This window comes from Callithrix jacchus, chromosome 7, assembly GCF_049354715.1.
Source record: "Callithrix jacchus isolate 240 chromosome 7, calJac240_pri, whole genome shotgun sequence".
NCBI classification, from domain to species: domain Eukaryota; kingdom Metazoa; phylum Chordata; class Mammalia; order Primates; family Cebidae; genus Callithrix; species Callithrix jacchus.
Genome location: NC_133508.1, coordinates 2138592 through 2162486, shown reverse-complemented (window position 1 = coordinate 2162486; position 23895 = coordinate 2138592). Strand labels below are relative to the sequence as shown.

General features: G+C 38.3%; 1 protein-coding gene across 6 annotated transcripts in view; it reads right to left on the bottom strand.

Annotated features, from left to right (window-relative positions):
- UPF2 (UPF2 regulator of nonsense mediated mRNA decay) overlaps positions 1-23895 on the bottom strand; it is a 167226-nt gene that overhangs the window by 79168 nt on the left and 64163 nt on the right. For all 6 annotated transcript variants that reach the window (XM_035306679.3, XM_017974057.4, XM_035306678.3 and 3 more), the window contains 5 exons: positions 19957-20117; positions 10061-10258; positions 7134-7283; positions 5508-5611; positions 3836-3921 (listed from right to left, as the gene is read on the bottom strand). In XM_035306679.3, coding sequence (XP_035162570.2) covers positions 3836-3921; positions 5508-5611; positions 7134-7283; positions 10061-10258; positions 19957-20117 — 699 coding nt within the window. The remainder of the gene's footprint in view (positions 1-3835; positions 3922-5507; positions 5612-7133; positions 7284-10060; positions 10259-19956; positions 20118-23895) is intronic.

Here is a 23895-nt window from a genome sequence, read left to right as displayed (position 1 = left end):
AATCCACAACTAGAATATAATGCGCCTAATTCTTCATAAGGAGACACATTGAAAGTGCTATAAAGAACATCTTTATCTACATAAGGGAAAAAAAGAAGGCTGTTCATAGATGATAGCTCTTTGACTTAAAGGGTGAGTCAAAGATTTCCAGTGGCAAAATAAAGGACATCCCAGATAGAGCAGAAAGCAGCAGCAAAGGTATGGAAGTAGAGAGAGCAAACGGTATTTGAGAAATCATTACAGATAAAGATTCTGCAGGAGGAAGAATGGCTAGAATTAAGACTGAAGAAGCTGAAAACCATCTGGTTAAGAAAGGGCCTTACCTATCATGTTACTTAATTTTATCAACTTTTACATGATAGGCATTGTGCTACGTGCTGGGTATAAAGAAGTAAACATGGCCTCCTTCCTGCAGCTTATAGTCTAGTGGACAATGTCAAGAAATTTAAGAAAGAAGTTTGACCAAGAATTTGATGCCATGACCTTTCCTGTCTTTGTCTATTTCCACATACTGTTGCCTCTGTCAACAATGCTCTCCCTACATTCCCATTCTCCACCCATCCCGTATCTAGTAAATTCTTCTCAGGACTCAGATTAAATGACCCTTGTTCCAGACGATCTTCTCTGACTCCTCAGACTCAATCAGTTCCACCTGACACTATGCTTCAAGGCACACTGTGCTTCTCTTCTTGACAAAGGCACTTACAACTCCTCTGTCTTCCTCTCCAAATTAAGCTGTGTGAATTCAGGAACTAAGATGATCTTTTTCACCAAGTACACAGCAGACCCTTATTGAATTATTTAATGAATAAATTTTAGAATAACTTAATCTTTCCTGATTATCAGGCTGATTATAATATACTTAAAATATGTAAGACTGAGAGCTATTTCTCATGGCTCTAGAATACTTGTCATTTTTTAATATTTGTGATAAACTGTCACTTCATACTAATTTTTTTTTTTTGAGATGGAATCTTGCTCTGTCATCCAGGCTGGAGTGCAATAATGTGATCTTGGCTCACTGCAACCTCTGCCTCCTTGGTTCAAGCGATTCTCCTGCCACAGCTTCATGCACCACCACGACCAGCTAATTTTTTGTATTTTTAGTAGAGATGAGATTTCATCATGTTAATCAGGCTGGTCTCAAATTCCTGACCTCAAGTGATCCACCTCCTGCCTCAGCCTCCCCAATGCTGGGATTACCTGCGTAAGCCACCGCGCCCAGCCTCAAGTTTGTATTTCTAACTGCTACTGATTTGTAGCTTTTTTATCTCCTGAGCTAAGCAGATAAATTCCATTATAAAGAATACTACTGGAATAAGACTAAATAATAGTACATGCTTTCTGAGGACTTTCTGTGGGGCAGGAACGGGTCTTCAGGGAGAAGATGCTGTTTCATAAGCAAATTACTAAACCACACGGTTTCTTTTGTTAACCAAGCCTTTTATTTTTGCTAGCTTTATTCTATGCAATAAATGTTGCAACAAAAATAAGTTCAGATAATTGTTGCTACACTTTTCTTCATTCAAATAACCAAGTGAAAAAAAAAATTAAGAAAACATTTCATTGTACAAGGTAAAGAAAAGACTCACTTGAAAAAAATTAGTCCAAGATACTGAGAGAAAAAAAATTTGAATTTTCATCTATTCCAGGTATACCTCCCCCCACCCAGTTTTTTTTTTCCCTCTTGTGGCCCAGGCTGGAGTGCAATGGTGCGATTTCAGCTCACTGCAACCTCTGCCTGCTGGATTCAAGCAATTCTCCTGCCTCAGCCTCCCAAGCAGCTGGGATTATAGGCACCCACCACCACACCAGGAAAGTTTTTGTCTTTTCAGTAGAGACAGGGTTTCACCATGTTGGCCAGGCTGCTCTCAAACTCCTGACCTCAGGCGATCCACCCGCCTTGGCCTCTCAAAGTGCTGGGATTACAGGCATGAGACACTGCACCCAGCCTTCCTCCCATTTTCATATACATGAAAGTGGACTGTGTCTTAAAATCAAAGCCTTAAAATTAATGGAGAATATTTTTTATTTTCTAGTTGTACGTAATAGTATACATCATAACTGTCAGCACCTTAAATTCTATTAAATGAAGTATACATACATATATGCATACATATATAGTACACACACACATATATATGTTTTTTGTTTGTTTTTGTTTTTTTTTTAGACGGAGTTTTGCTCTTGTTACCCAGGCTGGAGTGCAATGGCGCCATCTTGGCTCACCGCAACCTCCACCTCCTGGGTTCAGGCAATTCTCCTGCCTCAGCCTCCCGAGTAGCTGGGATTACAGGCACGCGCCACCATGCCCAGCTAATTTTTTGTATTTTTAGTAGAGACAGGGTTTCACCATGTTGACCAGGATGGTCTCAATCTCTTGACCTCGTGATCCACCCACCTCGGCCTCCCAAAGTGCTGGGATTACAGGCGTGAGCCACTTCGCCCGGCCCTGTTTTTTGTTTTTTTTTTTGAGACAAAGTCTCACTCCATCGCCCAGGATGGAGTGCAGTGGCTCACACCTGTAAACCCAGCACTTTGAGAGGCCAAGGCAGGTGGATCACCTGAGGTCAATCTTGGATAAATATGACCTCCACCTCCCAGGTTCAAAAGATTCTCTTGCCTTGGCACCCAAATAGCTGAGATTACAGGCACACACCACCACACTCTGCTAATTTTTGTATTTTTAGTAGAGATGGGGTTTTGTTATGTTGGCCAGGCTGGTCTCAAATGCCTCACCACAAATGATCCACCCACCTTGGCCTCCCAAAGTGCTGGGATTATAGGTGTGAGCCACCATGCCTGGCCTGAAGTATGTAATTTTATGTTATAAAAATATTCATACATATGACTTCCTCAAGTGCATAATTCTTAATTATCTACTCACTACATTAACACATTCCTTCTCCCTTGAACCACTAAAATGAATTAATAATGCTAACAGGAGATTAAAAAACTAATATGAAAGAAAAAAGACAAATAGTGATTTGGTTTCACTGAGAAATCTTACCATTATTAAGAGATCACGGGCCTCCATCAATGAATGGACCACACTAAAATTTTGCTAAAGAAACCTTCAATGAAATCCCTCAGAATCCTTATCTTTTGGGGAAAGTATCTGTCTTAGCTATGTCATATGTAATCATCTTAATAGTTTACAAAATTCTTTAATTATTCATTGTTGAATAAACAGAAATAGATCTCTAGGTTTCTAAGGTCAACAGTCTATGAGTGCTCCTGAAATAGCAGGTCAAGTAGAAGTTTTAGTTTAGTGAATATAATGTATCAGAATTCTCTAAAAGCATTATGCCACTGAATATGCATCTTTAATTACTGGTGACATAATCATTACTGTGACTTCCAATTCTATCCAATGAGTCTCTAGGCAGGCTATCACACCTCTAAACTGTCATAATTACCTAAATAACTTGAAATTTTTTATTTAAACACAAATCTGAGGACAAAATATATTACATTAGTCTGATCTTTGCACAAAATAAAAACTCTCCTAAAATTTTATGTTCCATTTACTACTTTTTCCTCAGAGGCAAAAATGCAAACCAACTGCTTCTAGCAATTCTTCTTGTTAAGCTACTCTTAAACATTTTCTTTTAAAATAATTAGATATCAGAAGAAATATTCCCATTAGAGCTAACAAGCAATGAACAAAAATTAATGGGAAACAAGTTCTAAGAAATATGCTAATAATGCTAATAACCTACAGAGCGAATAAAATCAAAAGACAAGCAAGATTTTTAAAGAGATAAGAAGTTTGATCTTACAACCATCACTACAGCGTAAAAACACTAATAAACTTCTCTTTTATAACACTTACCTTTGTCTAGGAACTATGAAGAGTGCCCGTACCAACTTCTTCCTGTTGGCTTTTGTGTTCATGTTCATGCAAAAATCCATTGCTGCCTATTGGGAAAAAGTAAACTTTTTCTTTAAAAACCTTACTGAAAACAGAAATCCTGCCTACTACAATAATTTTATTTGTTCTTAAACATTTCAAAATGGTTTTAAGAAACTAGTATTGTTAGCATCAGAAAAGTTTTTGATAAAACTTGAAAGTATTAAGACTGGTTACCAAGAGCCAAGAAAATTACTAATGAGAATAAGGATAACCAAAAAGCAGTAGAGGTGACTGAGGAAAGAGAAAGAGACAGGCACAAATTATACTCAAGAACATGTAAGAATAAGAAGTGTGCCCCACATTCACTAAAAAAGTTTAGTGCCAACAGTAACATTTGGTAATGTTAGGGTTTAGAAAAGGATAGCCCATATATGGCTCTTTGGAATGCTGAGTACTTCATTTAAACTAAGACAGTTGGAAAGCCTGATAAGTGGCCTCAGTCAAGGTCTCTGACTATCCTTTGTTTCTCTTCCCAAGTGCAAGAAAGGGTGCTCTCTCTCCAAGATGTCTTAACTGACAGAGGAGAATTCTTCCAAAAGAAACTCAACTGTCCTCAATCCCCTGTCTAAAATTTCATAAAATGAGGAATTTACTTAGATGACCATTACCACCTGGACAGACGTTTTTCTGAGACAAGGTCTCACTCTGTCACCCAGGCTGGGATGCAGTGGAGCAATCATGGCTCACTGCAGCCTTGATCTCCCAGGCTCAAGTGGTTTTCCACTTGAAACGTAATAAAAATCACTCCTTGGCTGGGCACAGTGGCTCACCTGTAATCCTAGCACTCTGGGAGGCTGAGGCAGGTGTATCACCTGAGGTCAGGAGTTCGAGACCAGCCTGGCCAACATAGGGAAACCTCGTCTCTACTAAAAATACAAAAATTAGCCAGATGTGGTGGTGTATGCCTGTAGTCCCAGCTACTCAGGAGGCTGAGGCAGGAGAACTGCTTGAACCCAGAAGTCAGAGGCTGCAGTGAGCCAAGATCGCACCACTGCACTCCAGCCCGAGTGAGACTCCATCTCAAAAAAAAACCAAAAAACAAAAAAAACCACTCATTTTTATGGACTCACCAAGGAGACTCTTAAGTGAAAGTGGCACAGATTTTTTTTAATTGCAAATGCATGGCAGTGAAAAATGTAATATAGTACTAGTATACTTTGGTACCACTACCTTGAATCATGCTAAAATGCCAGCAGTTCTACCCACCATCACTTTGCAAATATCAAAACCATAAAAAAGAAAAAAGAAAATCTTAGTATTTATTATCTTCAAAACAATTTTGACTTCACAGAACCCCAGCAAGTGCCTCAAAAGCCGCTAGGAATCCAGAGACCATACATTTAGCACCTTTGATCCAAAACAATATTTTACGAACCTTGGGATCCATGTATGAAAAGGACAGGATGCTAGAGCCAATTCTATAGCCAGAGGATCTACGAATTAGATCCAATTGTGTCTGCTTCTGCTGATTTACTAAGACTTCATTTGAAGAAATGGTTAGAGCCCAAATACTCAGAAAACCAGAGACATTCTTATCAGAGGACTCCTACAAGGTCTATGTGCTCGAGTAAAGTTACAGAGACATCAATACCTTGTCTATAAGATCTCGGTTGACACAGTTGGGTAACTGCTGTAGGAAAGCATCTACTATGAGCTTGAGATGAGATCCAGTGCTGGCTTCCTCATCTTCTTGTTCTAATGTAAAATTAGTTTGTAAATAGGTTAAAAAAATAATCAGAGAACACAGAAAACATCCAATGAATTATTTCTAAAACAGATCATCTAGACCCATTTTTGTGCCCAGGAAAACATTAGTCATTTCTTAGGATACTATCCTAGAATGTTTAGGTAACTCTAGAATCATCACATCAACTCACTACAGTCTTTCAGGTATCAATATAAAAAGTCACTTTTTGCATTAGACACAAAACCTTGGTCAGAAAAAGCATGCAGTGTTATAGTAAATGTTATTTGTATCTGCCTAGCCTCCCTTCCCCAATGTTCTTCAATTAACAGCACTCCCAATTCTTGCCTTTGAAGAACTAAGCCCCCCTATTCCATGTCATTCTGAGTGGGGTGGCTACTGCCAATCAAAGTACAACACATAACCATTTCTCTTGGCCACATGGGTGAGCAGAACACAAGACCTGCCAGACTCTTTCTGTGATATTTATATACAGACTGTGGGAGAAAAATTATTTTTCCTCTGATGTCATTAGTGAGTATAAAGCCTGGGGTAGCCTCCAGCCATACCTGTCCTCCCTGGATTACACAGAGAAAGAATCTGCAATAAGATAAAGCCAACAGAGAAAAAAGCAATATTGACAGAAGCTGTCCTTCTAATAAAGAATCTTGGCCAGGCATGGTGGCTCATTCCTATAATGCCAGGGCCCTCAGAGGCTGAGGCGGGAGGATTGCTTGAGGCCAGGAGTCCAAGACCAGCCTGGGCAACAGAGCAAGACCCAGTCTTTACAAAATGTAAAATAAAATAAAATAAAATTAGCTAGGTGTTGGGGTGCATGTCTATAGTCGCAGCTACTTGGAAGGGTGAGGGAGGAGGATGACTTGAGCTTGGGAGTTTGAGGCTGTAGTGAATTACGATCATGCCACTGCACTCCAGCCTGGGCAAGAGTGAAGTCCTGTCTCAAAATAAATAAATAAATAAATAAATGAATGAGTAAGAAAGAGAATCCTAGCTAATCAACTCAAAACTCGATAGGAAGTATTTAGGGAATAAATGTAATATTTGTATTACTAAATACAAAATGCAACTCAATCATAAAGACAGATAAAATTAACAGATGAACTGGCAATCTAATTGTATTCCCACCCATTAATCATTTCAGAATAACTTTCAAATACATTTATTTGTAAAGATAATGTCGTAGAATCAAATCAATCAGGAGAATGCTAGCAAGTTCTCAGAAAAGTATAAGTATCTTTTTTCCATCATAGAAGGGACAGCAAGAAAAATATAATTTAAGATATTTAGAACTAATATTTTTAAAATTAAGATGATCACTAAAGTTCACAGACACATAATACTGTGGTATGTAGTGCTGTTATAAATCAAATTCCAAAAACAGTGATGGACTGAAAACAACAGAAAAACAAGGAATTACAAAATACAGAATTAAGGAGAAAAGATCTATATTCGTAGGCAAGAGGTCTGTGTGAAAAGCAGTCAAAAAGGAAAGTCGGTGAAACAGTTCTTTACCTTGCTCATCAAGAAGTTTCTTTGTAAGATCTTCAGCTTCATCTCCACCCTCTAATTCTAAGGTGTCATCATTAATTTCTAGATTCTCCAACTCAAGTTCCAAATCATCAGGACTTGATACCTCCTTATTATCCTTAGATTCTTTTGCCTCTGTTTGAAAAACAAACAAGTATATCTAAATTCAAAGCCATATTAAATTCTGCTGCAAAAAAGTAGATAAAGACTCACAAAATCTGCAGCACTTCTTTTAAAACCTGCATGTATACCTGGCAAATGAAGTTAATATATTTAGATTTTATAAAATATGATATGCTAGGCTGGGTGTGGTGGCACATTTCTGTAATCCCTGCACTTTGGGAGGCCAAAGAGGGCGGATCACCTGAGGTCAGGAGTTCGAGACCAGCCTGATCAACATGGTGAAACCCCTTCTCTACTAAAAACACAAAAATTAACTGGGCATGGTGGCACATGCCTATAATCCCAGCTACTTGGGAGGCTGAGGCAGGAGAATCACTTGAACTGGCAGGCAGAGGTTGCAGTGTGCTGGGAGAGCACCATTGCACTCCAGCCTGAGCAAAAAGAGCGAAACTCCATCTCAAAAAAAATATATATATATGCTCATTGAGAACAAAGGCTATACCTTCTTTGATTATATATGCCATTTGTTCACTGAAGAGATGGATGGATGACTGGATGGAGAGATCTATGCATGGATGAGGATTTACATGGGGTGAGGATCTATCTATGCTAAAGATGAGGGGATATAAAGCTGATTAAAGTGGACTCGAATTAAGAAGGTTCTCAAACTTCCAGATAAGGAGTTGAGAGTTTCCCCTTTACGCAAGATAACATTTAAAAGTGATCTGAGGTGAAAATTAACATAGCAGCAGTATATAAAATCAATTAGAAAGTCAGAAAAGGGTAGATGTAGAAAGATCAATTTGAAAAATATCCTTATCATTTCACAGTGAAGGGTTAGAGAAAACCAAAAAATGAAACACAACAAAGGAAAATGGCCAGGAATTGGTAAACAGCAAAACAGGAAGAATAAAAAAAGAAAGAGAAAGCAAACCTTAGTTAAATAAGACTGACAAAATGTTAGTAAATGAAGTTGAGAGATAGGTAAATGCAAGTTCACTATACCAGCCTTCTTTCGTGTTTGAAAATATAAAGCCTGAGTTCAAGAATGTATACTTAAACTGAAAGTATGCTATTTCTCAGCTTCATCTCTTGTATGTAGTCTCTAATCTCCTAATTTCTGCATTGAATGCAGAAATGTCTTACTGATGCTTGATGCCATATCTTATTTTCAAGGATGAAAACTCTAACTAGTAAGAATTGGTTTTGCTACTTCTAGATGAAAAACCACTACTACCTTCTCATTCATTCATTCTTTCATTCTACTTTTATTGAATTCCTATGTGCTAGGTATTGTTCTAAGCGCCACGAATACACCTGTTGAGTACAGCAGAGAAAAACTCCTGCCCACATGGAGTATGCATTCACTCTCCAATGTCCCCTGATGTCTGGCTACTAAAACATCTACTGATCAGCTACTACATGTTTAGAATGATGCTAAGCTGCCAAACATTCTGAAAAAAAGCTTGAAATGCAACTCAGATGCTTGCTCTCAAAAAACACATAATTTATATGAGGAAATTAAACTAATATGCATAAACTAGTTAAATAGAGTATGGTGGGAGAGGGTTTCAAGCAGAAAACAGAACAATGCAAGAAGGCAAGAAGATGGGCCCATTTCAGAGACTGAGAAGAAAGGTAAATTAAAGGTTAGAGAGTTGGAATGGTAAACTTGAAAGAAACCATGCAGGGCCCGAGAGATGATGTTAACAATTTTAAATGATATCCCAAATACATGTAAAGTTATTAAAGGATATTAGGTAGTTCGGAGAGTAAAATTTATGTAAGAAAGCATAGGCCGGGCATGGTGGCTCACCCCTGTAATCCCAGCACTATGGGAGGCCGAGGTGGGTGGATCTCTTGAAGTCAGGAGTTCAAGACCAGCCTGACCAACCTCGTCTCTACTAAAAATGCAAAATTAGCCAGGCGTGGTAGCACACTCCTGTAATTCCAGCTACTTGGGAGGGTGAGGCAGGAGAATCACTTAAATGTGGGAGGTAGAGGCTGCAGTGAACTGAGATCACACCACTGCACTTCAGCCTGGGTAACAAAAGCAAAACTCCATCTCAAAAAAAAAAAGAATGCAGAGAAGGAAACAAGAGCAAAGACAGGGCAACTAGGTAGGAGGTATTATAGTAACCCAGGTAAGAGAAAATGGGAGTTAGATTAGAATAGCATCAGCAAATACAAGACAAACCTGAGAAACATGATATAACTGGCATTCAGAAACTCCACTCTATTAACGACCTAAAAGCTCTGACTTCTCTAAAGTAACTCTTTGTCATAAGAGTTGGTTCTACCTTGGCTAGAAAGGGCAGTACAGGTAACGAGCACCACAGAGCTAACACCTACCCTAACAATATACCTGAGGGAAATACCTTATCTATTCTCACATACTTCTCTCCAAATGAGAATTATAAATAGAATAATTACATAGATTAAAATTAATCCTAAGAAACATCAGATTATTCATTAAATGTCATTTAGGAAAATAAGAATACCAAAACATAGGAAATGCACCTGTCTGACCAAGACCTCACAAGAATTCACTACAAGACATTATAAACAAACACTTCAAATTAATTCACATTAACTTAAATGTATCAGCATGTTAAAAGTATGTCAGTTATCATCCTTTAATGCTCCATTCCATACAATGCTGTCACTCATTTAATCTAATGACTCAATGTTCATATTACAAAACTAGTAACTACAACTTTTAAAAAAAAATACTATTTTGAAGCTAATTCTTGTAGCATTTAATGTAAATATTTTTCTCTAGAATTTACCTTTGGTATCATCTTTGTTAGGCTCTTTATTCTGACAACTTTTTTCATTGTCTTTAAACAAGATGGCTGGGACAAAAGCCTTCAAATCAATGAGGTTCTCATAAAAATTCCGAGCATCTTCATCTTCCCATATACCACCTTCCAAGTCATATTCTCCAGGTTTACCAGGTGTGAATATATCAATTCCAGGCCCATGTTCTACAATAAAATAAGTCACAAGTAATTAACATCACTTGGGGTTATAGCATGCTAAACATGAGTTATTTTCTGTTTTCAGTTTTACAGCTACTGAATCTTGAATGTTTCAACTGACAGGAACTTCTTCAATCAAAAAGCACAGGTGACCATTTTGAACACCAAGTCAAAAATCACTGGCCAGGCGAGGTGGCTCACATCTGAGATCCCAGCACTTTTGGGAGGCCGAGGCAGATGGATCACGAGGTCAGGAGTACAAGACCAGCCTGGCCAAGACAGTGAAACCCTGTCTCTACTAAAAATACAAAAAAATTAGCCAAGCTTAGTAGCATGCACCTATAATCCCATTTATTCGGGAGGCTAAGGCAGAGAATTGCTTAAATCCAGGAGGTGGAGGTTGCAATGAGCCAAGATCATGCCACTGCACTTCAGCCTGGGCAACAGAGAGAGACTCCATCTCAAAAAAAAAAAAAAAATTGTTTTTTAAGTAAAGCTCTATAATAAAACAGACTAGAAAACAGCGTAAGGATTTTTTCTCTTAAATTTGTTTTAAGCAATTAATATGAGATTAAGTAGCCATTTGATAAATTAAGTAGCCATTTGATAAATTTTGTGAAACTTAAAATAAAAAAAATAAAATATATAAGCCTGGCCACTCCTAAGACACCCAGTTTAAAGTCTGACCTCCCCTAAGAAGCATGTTTGTTTTTGGTAACTCATAATCTGATATACTATTTACATCACACTTATATACCATTTATATCTCCAAAAACAGACCATAAACCTTTAATTAAGAAGCATCCCTCTTTTGGCATAATCCTTGGCACATGGTATACTGCCAACCTACATGGTATTGTCAACCTACAATAATCAAAAGGGTCAGAATCTAGTTTTAAAGACAGTTTATTCAATTGCAAAGTTTGAGGACAGACTCCAAAGAACAGAAGTCAGTGTTCCAAAGTGTAGAAGTTTGAGATTTATATAGACAAAGTTTAATTTCAACATCTTTCCACATAAGGCTTAATGCACAGTTATAACTATCTGATTAGTAGAGTTGGTCTTTATTGGGAAAGGAATATACAGGTTATATAATTCTGTCTCCAAGGCTTAACTTCCCCCTTGCTATAACAAATTTAGATGCTCTTGAATTTTTTTTTTTTTTCTTTTGAGACAGAGTCTTGCTCTGTCACCAGGGCTGGAGTGCAATGGCACAATCTCAGCTCACTGCAACCTCCGCCTCCCAAGTTCAAACAATTCTCCTGCCTCAGCCTCCCAAGTAGCTGGGGATAGAGGTGCCTGCCATCGCATTGGGCTAAATTTTTGTATTTTTAGTAGAGTCAGGGTTTTGCCATGTTGGCCAGGGCTATCTCAAACTCCTGACCTTAGGTAATCCACCCACCTTGGCCTCCCAAAGTGCTAGGATTATAGGCATGAGCCACCATGCCTGGCCTTAATTTATTTATTTTTTAAATTGAGACAGGGTTTCACTCTGTTGCCCAGGCTGGAGTGCAGTGACACGATCATGACTTACTGTAGCCTCAAAATCCTGGGCTCACACAATCCTCCTGCCTCAGCCTCTTGAGTAGCTGAAACTACAGGCTCGTATCACCAAACCCAGCTAATTTTTTTCTATTTCTAGTAGAGATGGGGTTTCATCATGTTGCCCAGGCCGGTCTCAAACTCTTAAGTTCAAGGGAACCACCGGCCTCAGCCTCTCAAAGTGCTGGTATTACAGGCATGCGTAACCACCCTCAACCTTTATTTTTTTGTACTCCATAATGTCAGTCGATTGATAAATAACTGGAATAGAAGGGAAGGAAGATGAAATGTATAAATTTCTTATTAGAGAGTGGAAACTATGCACATATTTATACACATGTAGTACTTACAACTATAAATCACAAACTCAGAACACTGAAAGGAATTAATTTCCTACTTCATAATTATGAGCCCATTCATGAAGTTATCTCTTCTCTCATACTTCTCTCCAAACGAGAATTATAAATAGAATAATTATGTTGATTAAAATTAACCCTAAGTTAGATTATTCATTAAATGTCATTTAGGAAAATAAGAACATCAAAAACAAAACAACACTGGCTCCTTGAAACTCCTTACTTTCCTTACAGAAGATATATTTAAACAGACTTACTAGGACACTAAAGCCATACACAAAAAAGAAAAACACTGACATATGTACAACTACTGTTTAATGAAAAGTATAAACAAAAGCAAAAAACTAGAAGACAATATTGACAATATTCACTTTAAAGAATACATCTATAATATATAAAGCATGGTGTAATAAGAAATATTTTGGTGTTGGTTCTTGGTTCCTGGCAGACCTCCTAAAACCCTTGGAATTTCCTGAGTGAAAGGAGTGTCTTTTGTTATTCATAACAAACCCCTCCTTGATCACACAACCCCCTGATGCTACTGAGGTGACTTAGGGTGGAGCCTCTAGATAGTCTCAGGATGAAGTCAGTCACCAGAAAAACCAAGTGATTACAGGATTAGAACTTTCAGCCCCACTCACCCACCCATCTATGAAGCACAGAGTCCTCACCAGATACCAACTTGGCTGGCACCTTGATCTTAGACTTCCCAGACTCCAGACTGTGAGCAGTAAGTTTCTGTTGCTCATAAATTGCCAGTTGGCTGGGCGTGGTGGCTCATACCTGTAATCCCAGCACTTTGGGAGGCCAAGGTGGGCGGATAACCTGAGGTCAGGAGTTCAAGACCAGCCTGGTCAACATGGTGAAACCCCATCTCTTAAAAAAAAATAAAATAGGCCGGGCGCGGTGGCTCACGCCTATAATCCCAGCACTTTGGGAGGCTGAGGCGGGCGGATCACGAGGTCAAGAGATCAAGACCATCCTGGTCAACATGGTGAAACCCCATCTCTACTAAAAATACAAAAATTAACTGGGCATGGTGGTGCGTGCCTGTAGTCCCAGCTACTCTGGAGGCTGAGGAGGGGAATTGCTTGAACCCAGGAGGCGGAGGTTGCAGTGAGCTGAGATCGCGCCATTGCACTCCAGTCTGGGTAACAACAGTGAAACTCCGCCTCAAATAAATAAATGAATGAATCAATGAATGAATGAATAAACAAACAAACAAATTAATTAATTGCCCAGTCTAGGGTCTTTTGTTAAAGCAGCCAAAAAGACTAAGACTAAGACTAACATTAAGACTACTCAGGTGTTAAAAGGAACGCGATGTATCTACATGAACTGACTCGGAAAGTGCTCAAAAATACAATATTGAAACAAAAAAGGAAATCATGCAAAATAATATCTTACCTAAGTTAATAAAGCTCTAGATATCTGATTATATATATTTTTTGGAAAAAAATAAAGTCTGGACAGATTCCTATCAAGGAATCTGTTAAGAGTGGCTAACTTGGAGAATGTAATGCATCTGACAGTAAATTTTCACTTTTTTTTTTTTTTTGAGAGAGTCTCACTCTATCTCAAGGCTGGAGTGCAGTGGTATGATCTCAGCTCATTGCAATCTCCACCTCCCCGATTCAAGCCATTCCCCTGCCTCAGCCTCCCAAGCAGCTGGGACTACAGGCACGCACCACCACGCCAGCTAATTTTTTGTATTTTAGTAAAGACAGGGTTTCACCATGTTGGCCAGGACGGTCTCGATCTCCTGACCTCGTGATCCGCCTGCCTCAGCCCCCCAAAGTGCTGGGATTACAGGCATGAGCCACTGCGCCTGGCCAAATTTCAATTTTTAATCTATAATATGAATAAATATTTTGTGTATCTAAAAAATAACGTAAATGATAAAAAAGAAATTCAATTCCTGAGAGGCAAAAACACTACCAAGTCAAAAGCAATAAAAATAGAAAAATCAGAGGCACTGGACAAGAGAAAAAGAGGAGGAATATTTGCAATGCATATAAAAAGTATAATTTCCTTAATATACAAAGTACTTTTTTTAATAGATGGAATCTCACTCTGTCACCTGGGGGGAGTGCAATCTCAGCTCACTGCAACCTCCGCCCCCTGGGTTCAAGCAATTTCTCTCACTTCAGCCTCTCCGGTAGCAGGGATTATAGGGACACTCCACAACGCCTGTCTAATTTTTGTAATTTTAGTAGAGATGGGGTTTCACCATGTTGGCCAGGCTGGTCTAGAACTTCTGACCTCAAGTAATCCACCTACCTCAGCCTCCCAAAGTGCTTTTATAAATCAATTTTTTTTTTACAGATACTAGGGATAAAGGGCCGTGGGTGGGGAGTATAAAAGGTTCAAATAGGAATCTCACAGGGAAAAGAATACATTTATAAAACAGCCAATAAACATAAAGATGCTAAAACTTGACTTCAAATTTAAAAATTAAAAATTGCAATATGGTCAGAGTGTAAAGAAACAGTCATTCTCATATATTTAGTGGTGTGTACATTTCTTTTTTTTATTATTTTACTTTAAGTTCCAAGATACATGTGCAGAATGGACAGGTTTGTTACATAGGTAATGGTGGTGGTTTGCTCTACTTACCAACACTTTATCTAGGTTTTAAGCACCACACGCATTAGGTATTTGTCCTAATGCTCTCCCTCTCCTTGCCCCCACCCCACAACAGGCCCCAGTGTGTGTTGTTCCCTCCCTGTGTCCATGTGTTCTCACTGCTCACTTCCCAGTTACAAGTGAGAACATGCACTGTTTTTTTTTTTTCTATGTCAGTTTGCTGAGGATGATGGCTTCTAGCTTCATCCATTTCCCTGCAAAGGACATGAACTGATACTTTTTTATGGCTGCATAATATTCCATGGTATATATGTACTACATTTTCTCTATCTAGTCTATCATTGATGGGCATTTGGGTTGGTGTAGGTTTATTTAATAGAAAATATGGCAATATATTGAAATTTAAAATGCATATATTCTCTTAAGAATTCTACTTCTAGGAATGTATCCTGTAAATACTAGCATGTATACAGAAAGAAATAGGTTCAGAGATTTTGTTACAGCACTGACAATAATAGCTAAAAACCAGAAATACTAAGTGTTAATCAACAGAGGACACGTAAATTACAGCACAATCATAAAACAGGATTTTACTATGTAGCAATTAAAAGGAATTAGATGTATTAATTACATTAATACTAATGTATTAATATGAAAAAAACCTAAGACATACGAGTAACTGAATAAAGGATATTCTGATCACTAGACAATGTAAACCTCTTCTGGATGAGATGAAGTTCTGTATCAGTGACCCAAAATAACTAAAGATTCAAGCAAAAAATATTGAAACAATCATTTTCAAATGATGGACATCAGGCAGTATAGGAAAATCATTCCTGATTGAGAGCAGACAAAAAACGGAGCTCTACAATTGCCCTAGCTTACTGCATAAAGAGATTTTCCAGGCTGTGGCCAAGTAAGACAGAAGCCAGGCAGGACCAAGCAGTCTCCCTGAGTTGAAGATGAGAGCTGAGAGTCTGGTAAAACTCTACTCAAGGCGGCTAGGGTTCCCAGGACAGAGTACCAGAGAGGAAAAACCAGCACAAAGACAGACTTCAAAAGATATGCAGACTTTCCTTGAACATTCAGCTGAGTATTGATCATCTCCTATGTATAAGGAAAAAAATGTTCACCTGAGCACTGGTCAGCCCCTATGTGTGAGGAAACTAGGTAAGACTGGGAAAATAACTACTGAAAGGGATTGAGACTCACAGAGAAGCTCATGGGACCAGGAATAGTCTGTATACCCACGAGACTGAAGAATCTTCTATGACTCTACTTTATCAGATAAAGTCCAGAAGGTACTGCCTCAGTATTAGGAAAAATTAGCCCTAGATTAAAGGCTGCTCTCATACCTCCTAATAAAGCATCCTTTCAAAGATGAAACTATTTCCAAGTAACTTAACTGCATCCCAAGACAAAGCTTAATGGTATTTATAATACCAAAATATCTAGGACACATCCAATAAAACATGAGCAGGCAGGCAAAGAAGTAGAAAAATTATCAGACATGCAAAGGAGGTCAGTCAACTGCTATCAAGTGAAACCAACTCAGAAATTACGGATGACAAAATTGGTAGACAAGGACAATGAAACAGTTATTGTAACTAGATTTCATACGTTCAGCAAGCTAGAAGACAGATTGAACATGTCAGATACAAAGACAGTATGTCCAGATAGAGAGATAAAAACAGTATCTCTAAATGAAATTAACACTGCAGAAGAAAAGATTAGTGAACTTGAAGACCTAACCACAGAAATTATCCAAAAGGAAAGGAAAAAAAAAATGAAGAACAAAAAGGATAGGGCATCAGTGAGCTGTGGGACAACACTGAATAACCTAAAATAATTGTAATTGAGTCCCTATAGGAGAGGAGACAGAGAAAAGAGAAAACATAATTGAAAAATAAAGGTCAAGATTTTCCTAATTTGATAACTACACACCCACAGACCCAAAAGTTCAAGGAACCACAAGTACAGGAAACGAAGAAAACCATACCAAGCTACACTATAACTAAATTGCTTGAAATCAGTGATAATGAAAAATTTTAAAGCAATAAGAGAAACAATATATAGATTATATAAATAAGAACAAAGGTAAGAAAAGATAGGAGCATTCTTGGTGGAACAATGCAAGCTAGAAGACAGAGGAGTAACATCTTTAAAGTACTGGAAGAAAAACAATTCTTAAGTTCTATGTCTAATGAAAAAAAATTTTTTTCTAAAGAGACAGAGTCTCACTCTGTCACCCAGGCTGGAGCACCTGGTGTGATCATTATCTTAACTGTAACCTTGAACATCTAGGCTTAAGCAATCTTCCCATCTCAGCCTCCCAAGTAGCTAGGACTACAGGCTTGTGCCACATGCCTGGCTAATTTGTTTCATGTTTTCAAATTTTTCATAGAGACAGGGTCTTGCTATATTGCCCAGGCTAGTCTCAAACTTACCTCAAGCAATCCTCCTGCCTTGGCCTCCCCAAGCACTGGGATTACAGGCATGAGCCACCATGCCTGGCCAAAAAGATCTTTTAAAATAATGATGGGGCTGGGCATGGTGGCTCATGCCTGTAATCCCAGCACTATGGGAGGCAAAAGTAGGCGGATCATGAGGTCAAGAGATCAGATCATCCTGGCTAACATGGTGAAACCCCATCTCTACTAAAAATACAAAAATTAGCTGGGTGGCAATGAACACCTGTAGCCCCAGCTACTCGGAAGGCTGAGGCAGAAGAATCGCTTGAACCAGAGAGGTGGAGCCTGCAGTGAGCCAAGATCACGCCACTGCACTCCAGCCTGGCAACAGACAGAGAAAAAAACAAACAAACAAAAAAAAAAAAAAGACAGGGCTGAGTGCAATGGCTCATGTCTGTAATCCCAGCACTTCAGGAGGCTGAGGTGAGCAGATCACTTGCTCTCAGTTCAAGACCAGCCTGGCCAACATGGTGAAACCCTATCTGTACTAAAAATGCAAAAATTAGCAAGGCATGGTGACACATGCCTGTAGTCCCAGTTATTACATGGGAGGCTGAGGCACAAGAATTGCTTGAACCCGGGAGGCAGAGGTTGCAGTGAGCCAAGACTGAACCACTGTATTCCAGCCTGGGTGATGGAGTGAGACTCTGTCTCCAAAATTTTAAAAAAAACAACAGAATTTTTTTCAAGGTCTATTAACTCTGGAAAATGTCTAAAAATACATTTAAAGTAACTTTAAATCAAAAGAAAAATTAGCTTAAATTTCAATATGACATTTAGGGAGAAAAGGGTAAAGAAATAAACCAACCAAGGCCGGCACAGTGGCTCACGCCTATAATCCCAGAACTGTGGAAGGCCAAGGCAGGTGGATCATGAGGTGAGGAGTTGGAGACCAGCTTTAGCCAATCTGGTGAAACCCCATCTCTGCTAAAGATTAAAAAATCAGCAAGGACTGGTGGCGCACAACTGTAGTCCCAGCTACCTGGGAGGCTGAGGTGGGACAACTGCTTAAATCAGAGAGGTAGAGGCTGCAATGAGCCAAGATTACACCACTGCACTCCAGCTTAGGCAACAGAGTGAGACTCCACCCCAAAAAAAAGGAAAAGAAAAGAAAAGAAAAAGAATTAAAAAAAAGAAATAAATCAACCAAATCAATACCCACATATGCTTAAATTTTTTTTTGCCCCCAGTGGTGTGATCTCAGCTCACTGTAACCTTGGCCTCCTGGGTTCAAGTGATTCTCCCGCCTCAGCCTCCCAAGTAGCTCAGACTACAGGCACACACCACCACACCCAGCTAATTTTTGTATTGTTAGTAGAGACGGTATTTCACCATATTGGCCAAGCTGGTCTTGAACTCCTAACCTTGTGATCTGCCCACCTTAGCCTCCCAGAGTGCTGGGATTACAGGCGTGAGCCACTGCACCTGGCCATATACTAAATATTACAAAGAGATTTTGGTTCTAAAATATCATAACAAATATACTGAGAAAGTTCTGAGAAACTAGCCAGAGTCAACCAAAACAAATTCTATGATGAAACTTTTTTTAAACATTCAAAAAGTTTGAGACTGATTTTTGAGATACTGAGTAGGAAGCCAGGCACAGTGGCTCACACCTATAATCCCCCACTTTGGGAGACCAAGACAAGAGGACTGCTTGAGCTCAGGAGTTCAAGACAAGCCTGAACAACATGGTAAAACCTTGTCTCTAATTAGCCAGACATGGCGGCATACAACTGTAGTCCCAGCAACTTGGCAGGAGGATCATTTGAGCCCAGGAGGCAGAGATTGCCAGGAGCTGAGATTGTGCCATTGTACTATAGCCTGGGCAACAGAGCAAGGTTTTGTATTAAAAAAAAAAAAAAAAAAAAAAAAGAAGTATAGGAATTATGTATATTATTATATATAAATATAATAAATGCAGTCACAGTATACAATAGGTATTTCTTACTGAAGATATTAAATATAAATTTTTCTTTAATTATAAAAGGATATTTTACAAATGCTTCACCCTTAAGATTTCTAAGTAAACAGAATTGCCAGGAGATTGGAAGATATCTATCTATTACTCAAGAACCTAAATGAGGCCAGGTACAGTGGCTCACGCCTGTAATCCCAGCACTTTGGGGGGATGAGGCGGGTGATCACCTGAGGTTGGGAATTGGAGACCAGCCTGACCAACATGGAGAAATCTCGTCTCTACTAAAAATACAAAATTAGCCAGGTGTGGTAGTATAAGCCTGTTAATACCAGATACTTGGACGGCTGAGGCAGGAGAATCACTTGAACCCAGGAGGCAGAGGTTGCAGTGAGCCAAGATCACGCCATTGCACTCCAGACTGGGCAACAAGAGTGAAACTCCAACTCAAAAAAAAAAGAATCTGAATGAACTCATCATATTATCATATGAGTTAATTATTATTCCCTTTGTCCAGAGACTCTTCTATTCAGGGATCATTAAAAATAAATTTTCAAGGTTATCAATAGGTTTTAATACCATTTCTTTATTCAAAAAACTTTTTTTTAATAGACATGGGAGTCTCACTCTATTGCCCAGGTTGCTGTCAAACTCCTGGTCTCAAGCAATCCTCTTGCCTCAGATTCCCAAAGTGCTGAGATTACAGACATGAGCCACCATGCCTGGCCCATTTTAAAAACTGAAATTCTCAATACTGCACATCTGACAAGCCAAAAGGTAAGTGACAATGCTTATAAGAAAACACAACGTTTGTTTCTAAGAATACCTTACCTTCTGGTGTTGGTTTGTCTTGAGGAAGATCTGGCATATTTTCATCCAAAAGGTCTGCTAAGGATTGAGAATTTGCCAGCAGCTTCTGATAAGACATAGCAAACTCCTCATACTGTTTATGTCTATCTTCACTGAGCTCCCCTTTAGAATGTAGAATGCGCCTATAAACAAATGATGAAGTCATCTGACAGTCTTATCAAAATAGATGTCATCACACATTGTTATATGGGAAAAATTCCATAATTTGATTTTCTCATACAAATTTAGTATCTTCATTTTTATTTAACATTTGAATCTAATGTTTTCAAATATATCTGAAATTTATAATCAAATTCACCTGTACAATTAAATGTTAACACTGGTTCCTCAAAGTATATGAAGCATACTTGCTGAAATACCACAATATTTAACAATATACTTCTAAATAATTTTAAATTATGCGGCACTTTGTTACAGTCATATTCTTCTCACACAGAGTTAACCAAAACACAACTACACAAGCCAATTTTCAAAAGCAACAGGTTATAGAAAGTATCAATTATTCTTAAACCTCCATGATGATTTGAATCAGTAATATCATATTTAACAATATATCACAAAATAATAAAAAATTATTTGGTTTTCATTACTGTCATACTCCCCTCAGATACACAGAGCTAAACAAAAAATATTTAACACCAAAATATTTAACATCCAGTCCACTGAGATATATAACAATCACACTAAAAATTTCTGATACATAAGCAGTAGCAAGGTGATGACTACTTTAGGAAAACAAAAATGAACAGTCCTTTTCCTCACTTCCATGTGTGGAGGAACTCAGTTTTCAAAACCGACAGATTTTGAACAGGTTCAAAAACAACAGAATCAGTTATCCTTAAACTTCCATAACGATTTGAATCAAGATTATCTTATGAAAAAGCCCATCTTCCCCACAGCCAATTCTTAATCTACTGTGCAAGTACTGGTTATTTATCCAGGTAATAAATACTGAGAAACCCATTTACTCAGGCCAGCCCTTATCAAGGAACTAAAGACAAAACCACTCTTCCACTTTACAAGAGTATACCACTAAGCCCAAAACTACAAATGCAAAACTATTAGAAAATACCAAAATGTATAGAGTAAAATAAGAATCATATATTGGTATAAATCACTGATACTTATATAGCTGGATCCAATTATTTTTTGTTGTTGTTGTTTCTGAGACGGACTTTCGCACTTGTTACCCAGGCTGGAGTGCAATAGCGAGATCTCGGCTCACCGCAACCTCCGCCTCCTGGGTTCAAGCAATTCTCCTGCCTCAGCCTTCCAAGTAGTTGGGACTACAGGTGCGCACCACCATGCCCAGCTAATTTTTGTATTTTTAGTAGAGGCAGGGTTTCACCATGTTGACCAGCATGGTCTTGATCTCTTGACCTTGTGATCCACCCACCTCGGCCTCCCAAAGTGCTGGGATTATAGGCGTGAGTCACAGCGCCCCACCTAGATCCAATTTTTTATATACAAAATATCCATGTGGTAGTATAACATTTGAAATTTATAAACCATGATGCAAATACAATGTTTCAAAATGTCAATTATAAATTGTTATTTTTAAAGTAGTACTTGGAAGTTTTTCATTTCTTGTTATTTGACTTTTCTTATGAATAGTGAAGAAAATGTGGTTTTCCGTAATGCCATCTTCTAAAGTTACAGAGAAAAAGGCAGAAAAATCAAGCCTATATTTATTCTTCCCGACTTATTTGAAACGATGTCAAAACTATCCCATTTTACCCTATTTCTACTCACATAAGCTTTTGTTTAAATACTGTGACAATTCAAATAACAACATTTTCTATTTTCAGACTATTCGTTCCCATTACAAATGCATCAGTGCACAGATTCATAAAATCCAGTAATTCCCCTTTTAATTTAATTCCCTAAATCTGGCCTATTAGGGTCTAAAATGAGAAATTTCATTTTCTTATTATTTAAATATACATTAGATATCACTCTACCAACACATTAGCAAAATGTTAAAATAATTTAACCATAATAATCCAGGCTAAAAAGTGCTGCTCTAAAAATACTGTCATTAGAGAGCATTTCCCTCTCCTCAAACATTTGTTCAGACTACTATCACAAAAACAAAATTTTATCAGTAATTTTGTTAATGAATTCTAAAACTTAAAACAAAAACCCAAAGCATTTTAACATATTCACAGCTATGAAAGAAACAACATTAGTACTTTGAATAAGCTTGTTAAAAATTTTAATCAGAAGTTTCAATAGAACTCATTTTGGAAGTTGAAAGTCATTTTTTAAAAAAATCTGTAATTTACTTTTATTTTTTGTAGAGATGGGAGTCTGGCTATGTTGGCCAAGCTGGTCTCGAACTCCTGGCCTCAAGCAATCCTCCCACCTCAAACTCCCAAAGTGCTGGGATTACAGGCATGAGTCACCATACTTGCCAAAATTAAATAAATTACTCAAATAAGTAATGCTCAGAAGTAGGTGATTTAAAAATATTTGCATCGTAGGGCCAGGCACGGTAGCTCATGCCTCCCAGCACTTTTGGAGGCTGAAGCGGGTGGATCACCTGAGGTCAGGAGCTCAAGACCAGCGTCGCCAACATGATGTAACTTTGTCTCTACAAAAATATAAAAATTAGCTGAGCCTAACGGTGGTGCCTGAAATCCCAGCTTCTTGGAAGGCTGAGGCAGGAAAATGGCTTGAACTTCAGAAGTGGAGGTTGCAGTGAGCCAAGATTGCACCACTACACTCCAGCCTAGGCGACAGAGCCAGACCTCGTCTAAAAAAAAAAAAAAAAAAAAAATTGAAGAGTTTATTCCATGGCATTTTAGTTGGAAAAAATAAATAAAAAACAAAAACTGAAGAGTTTATTCTGAAGCAAATTATATTAATTGACTAATAATGGTTCCAAGATATTTCAAAACCCCTAATGACAATTATGATGCAACATTATTTTATACTTGAAAACAAATCAGAAAATATATCTCAGAATAATATAACCCAGAACTTAATTTCTCTTAACAAGTTCTGACTTTCTGGTTATCCAAAGAACAAACATCCAGTCCACTGAGATATATAATAATCACATTAAGAATTTCTGATACATAAGCAGTAGCAAGGTGATGACTACTTTATGAAAACAAAAATGAACAGTCCTTTTCCTCACTTCCATGTGTGGATTTGCCTGTGACTTTGCATTGAGTTCATTGTAAGTGATTTCATTCTGTGATGGTTCCCTGAGTCTGCACTCCAGTTCCTCTCCAGTCCTACTGGAACTAACCTAAAACTTTAAAACTTCAGTAAGGCCAGTTGCAGTGGCACACTCCCGTCATCCCAGCACTTTGGGAGGCCGAGGCAGGCAAATCATGAGGTCAGCAGTTTGAGATCAGCTTGACCAACATGGTGAAACCCCGTCTCTACTAAAAAATACAAGAAAATTAGCCAGGCATGGTGGCACATGCCTGTAATCCCGGCTACTCAGGAGGCTGAGGCAGGAGAATTGCTTAAACCCAGAAGGCGGAGGCCACAGTGAGTCTAGATGGCACCACTGCACTCCAGCCTAGGTGACAGAGCAAGACTCTGCCTCAGAAAAAAAAAGCTTCAGTGATATACCTTACCCTTAATCAAATGCATTATTAACAGCACTAACTTACCTAATGAGTGAGTATGTGCTTTACTATTCAGTGAGAATAGTCTTTAAGAAAAGTTTAGATTTTTTTTTTAATATCTTACACCGAGCACTCAGTTAGCAGGACAGAATACCAATGAATACAATTATGATTTCTGTTATATATAAAACTAACATATGTAGCCATATGTCCTTTCCTTGACAACTATGTAATACTGAAATGACTAAATCCACAGCATGCAGTAAGACGAAATACAGACAAAGTAGAGAAATAACTCATTACAGTGCCTGAACAT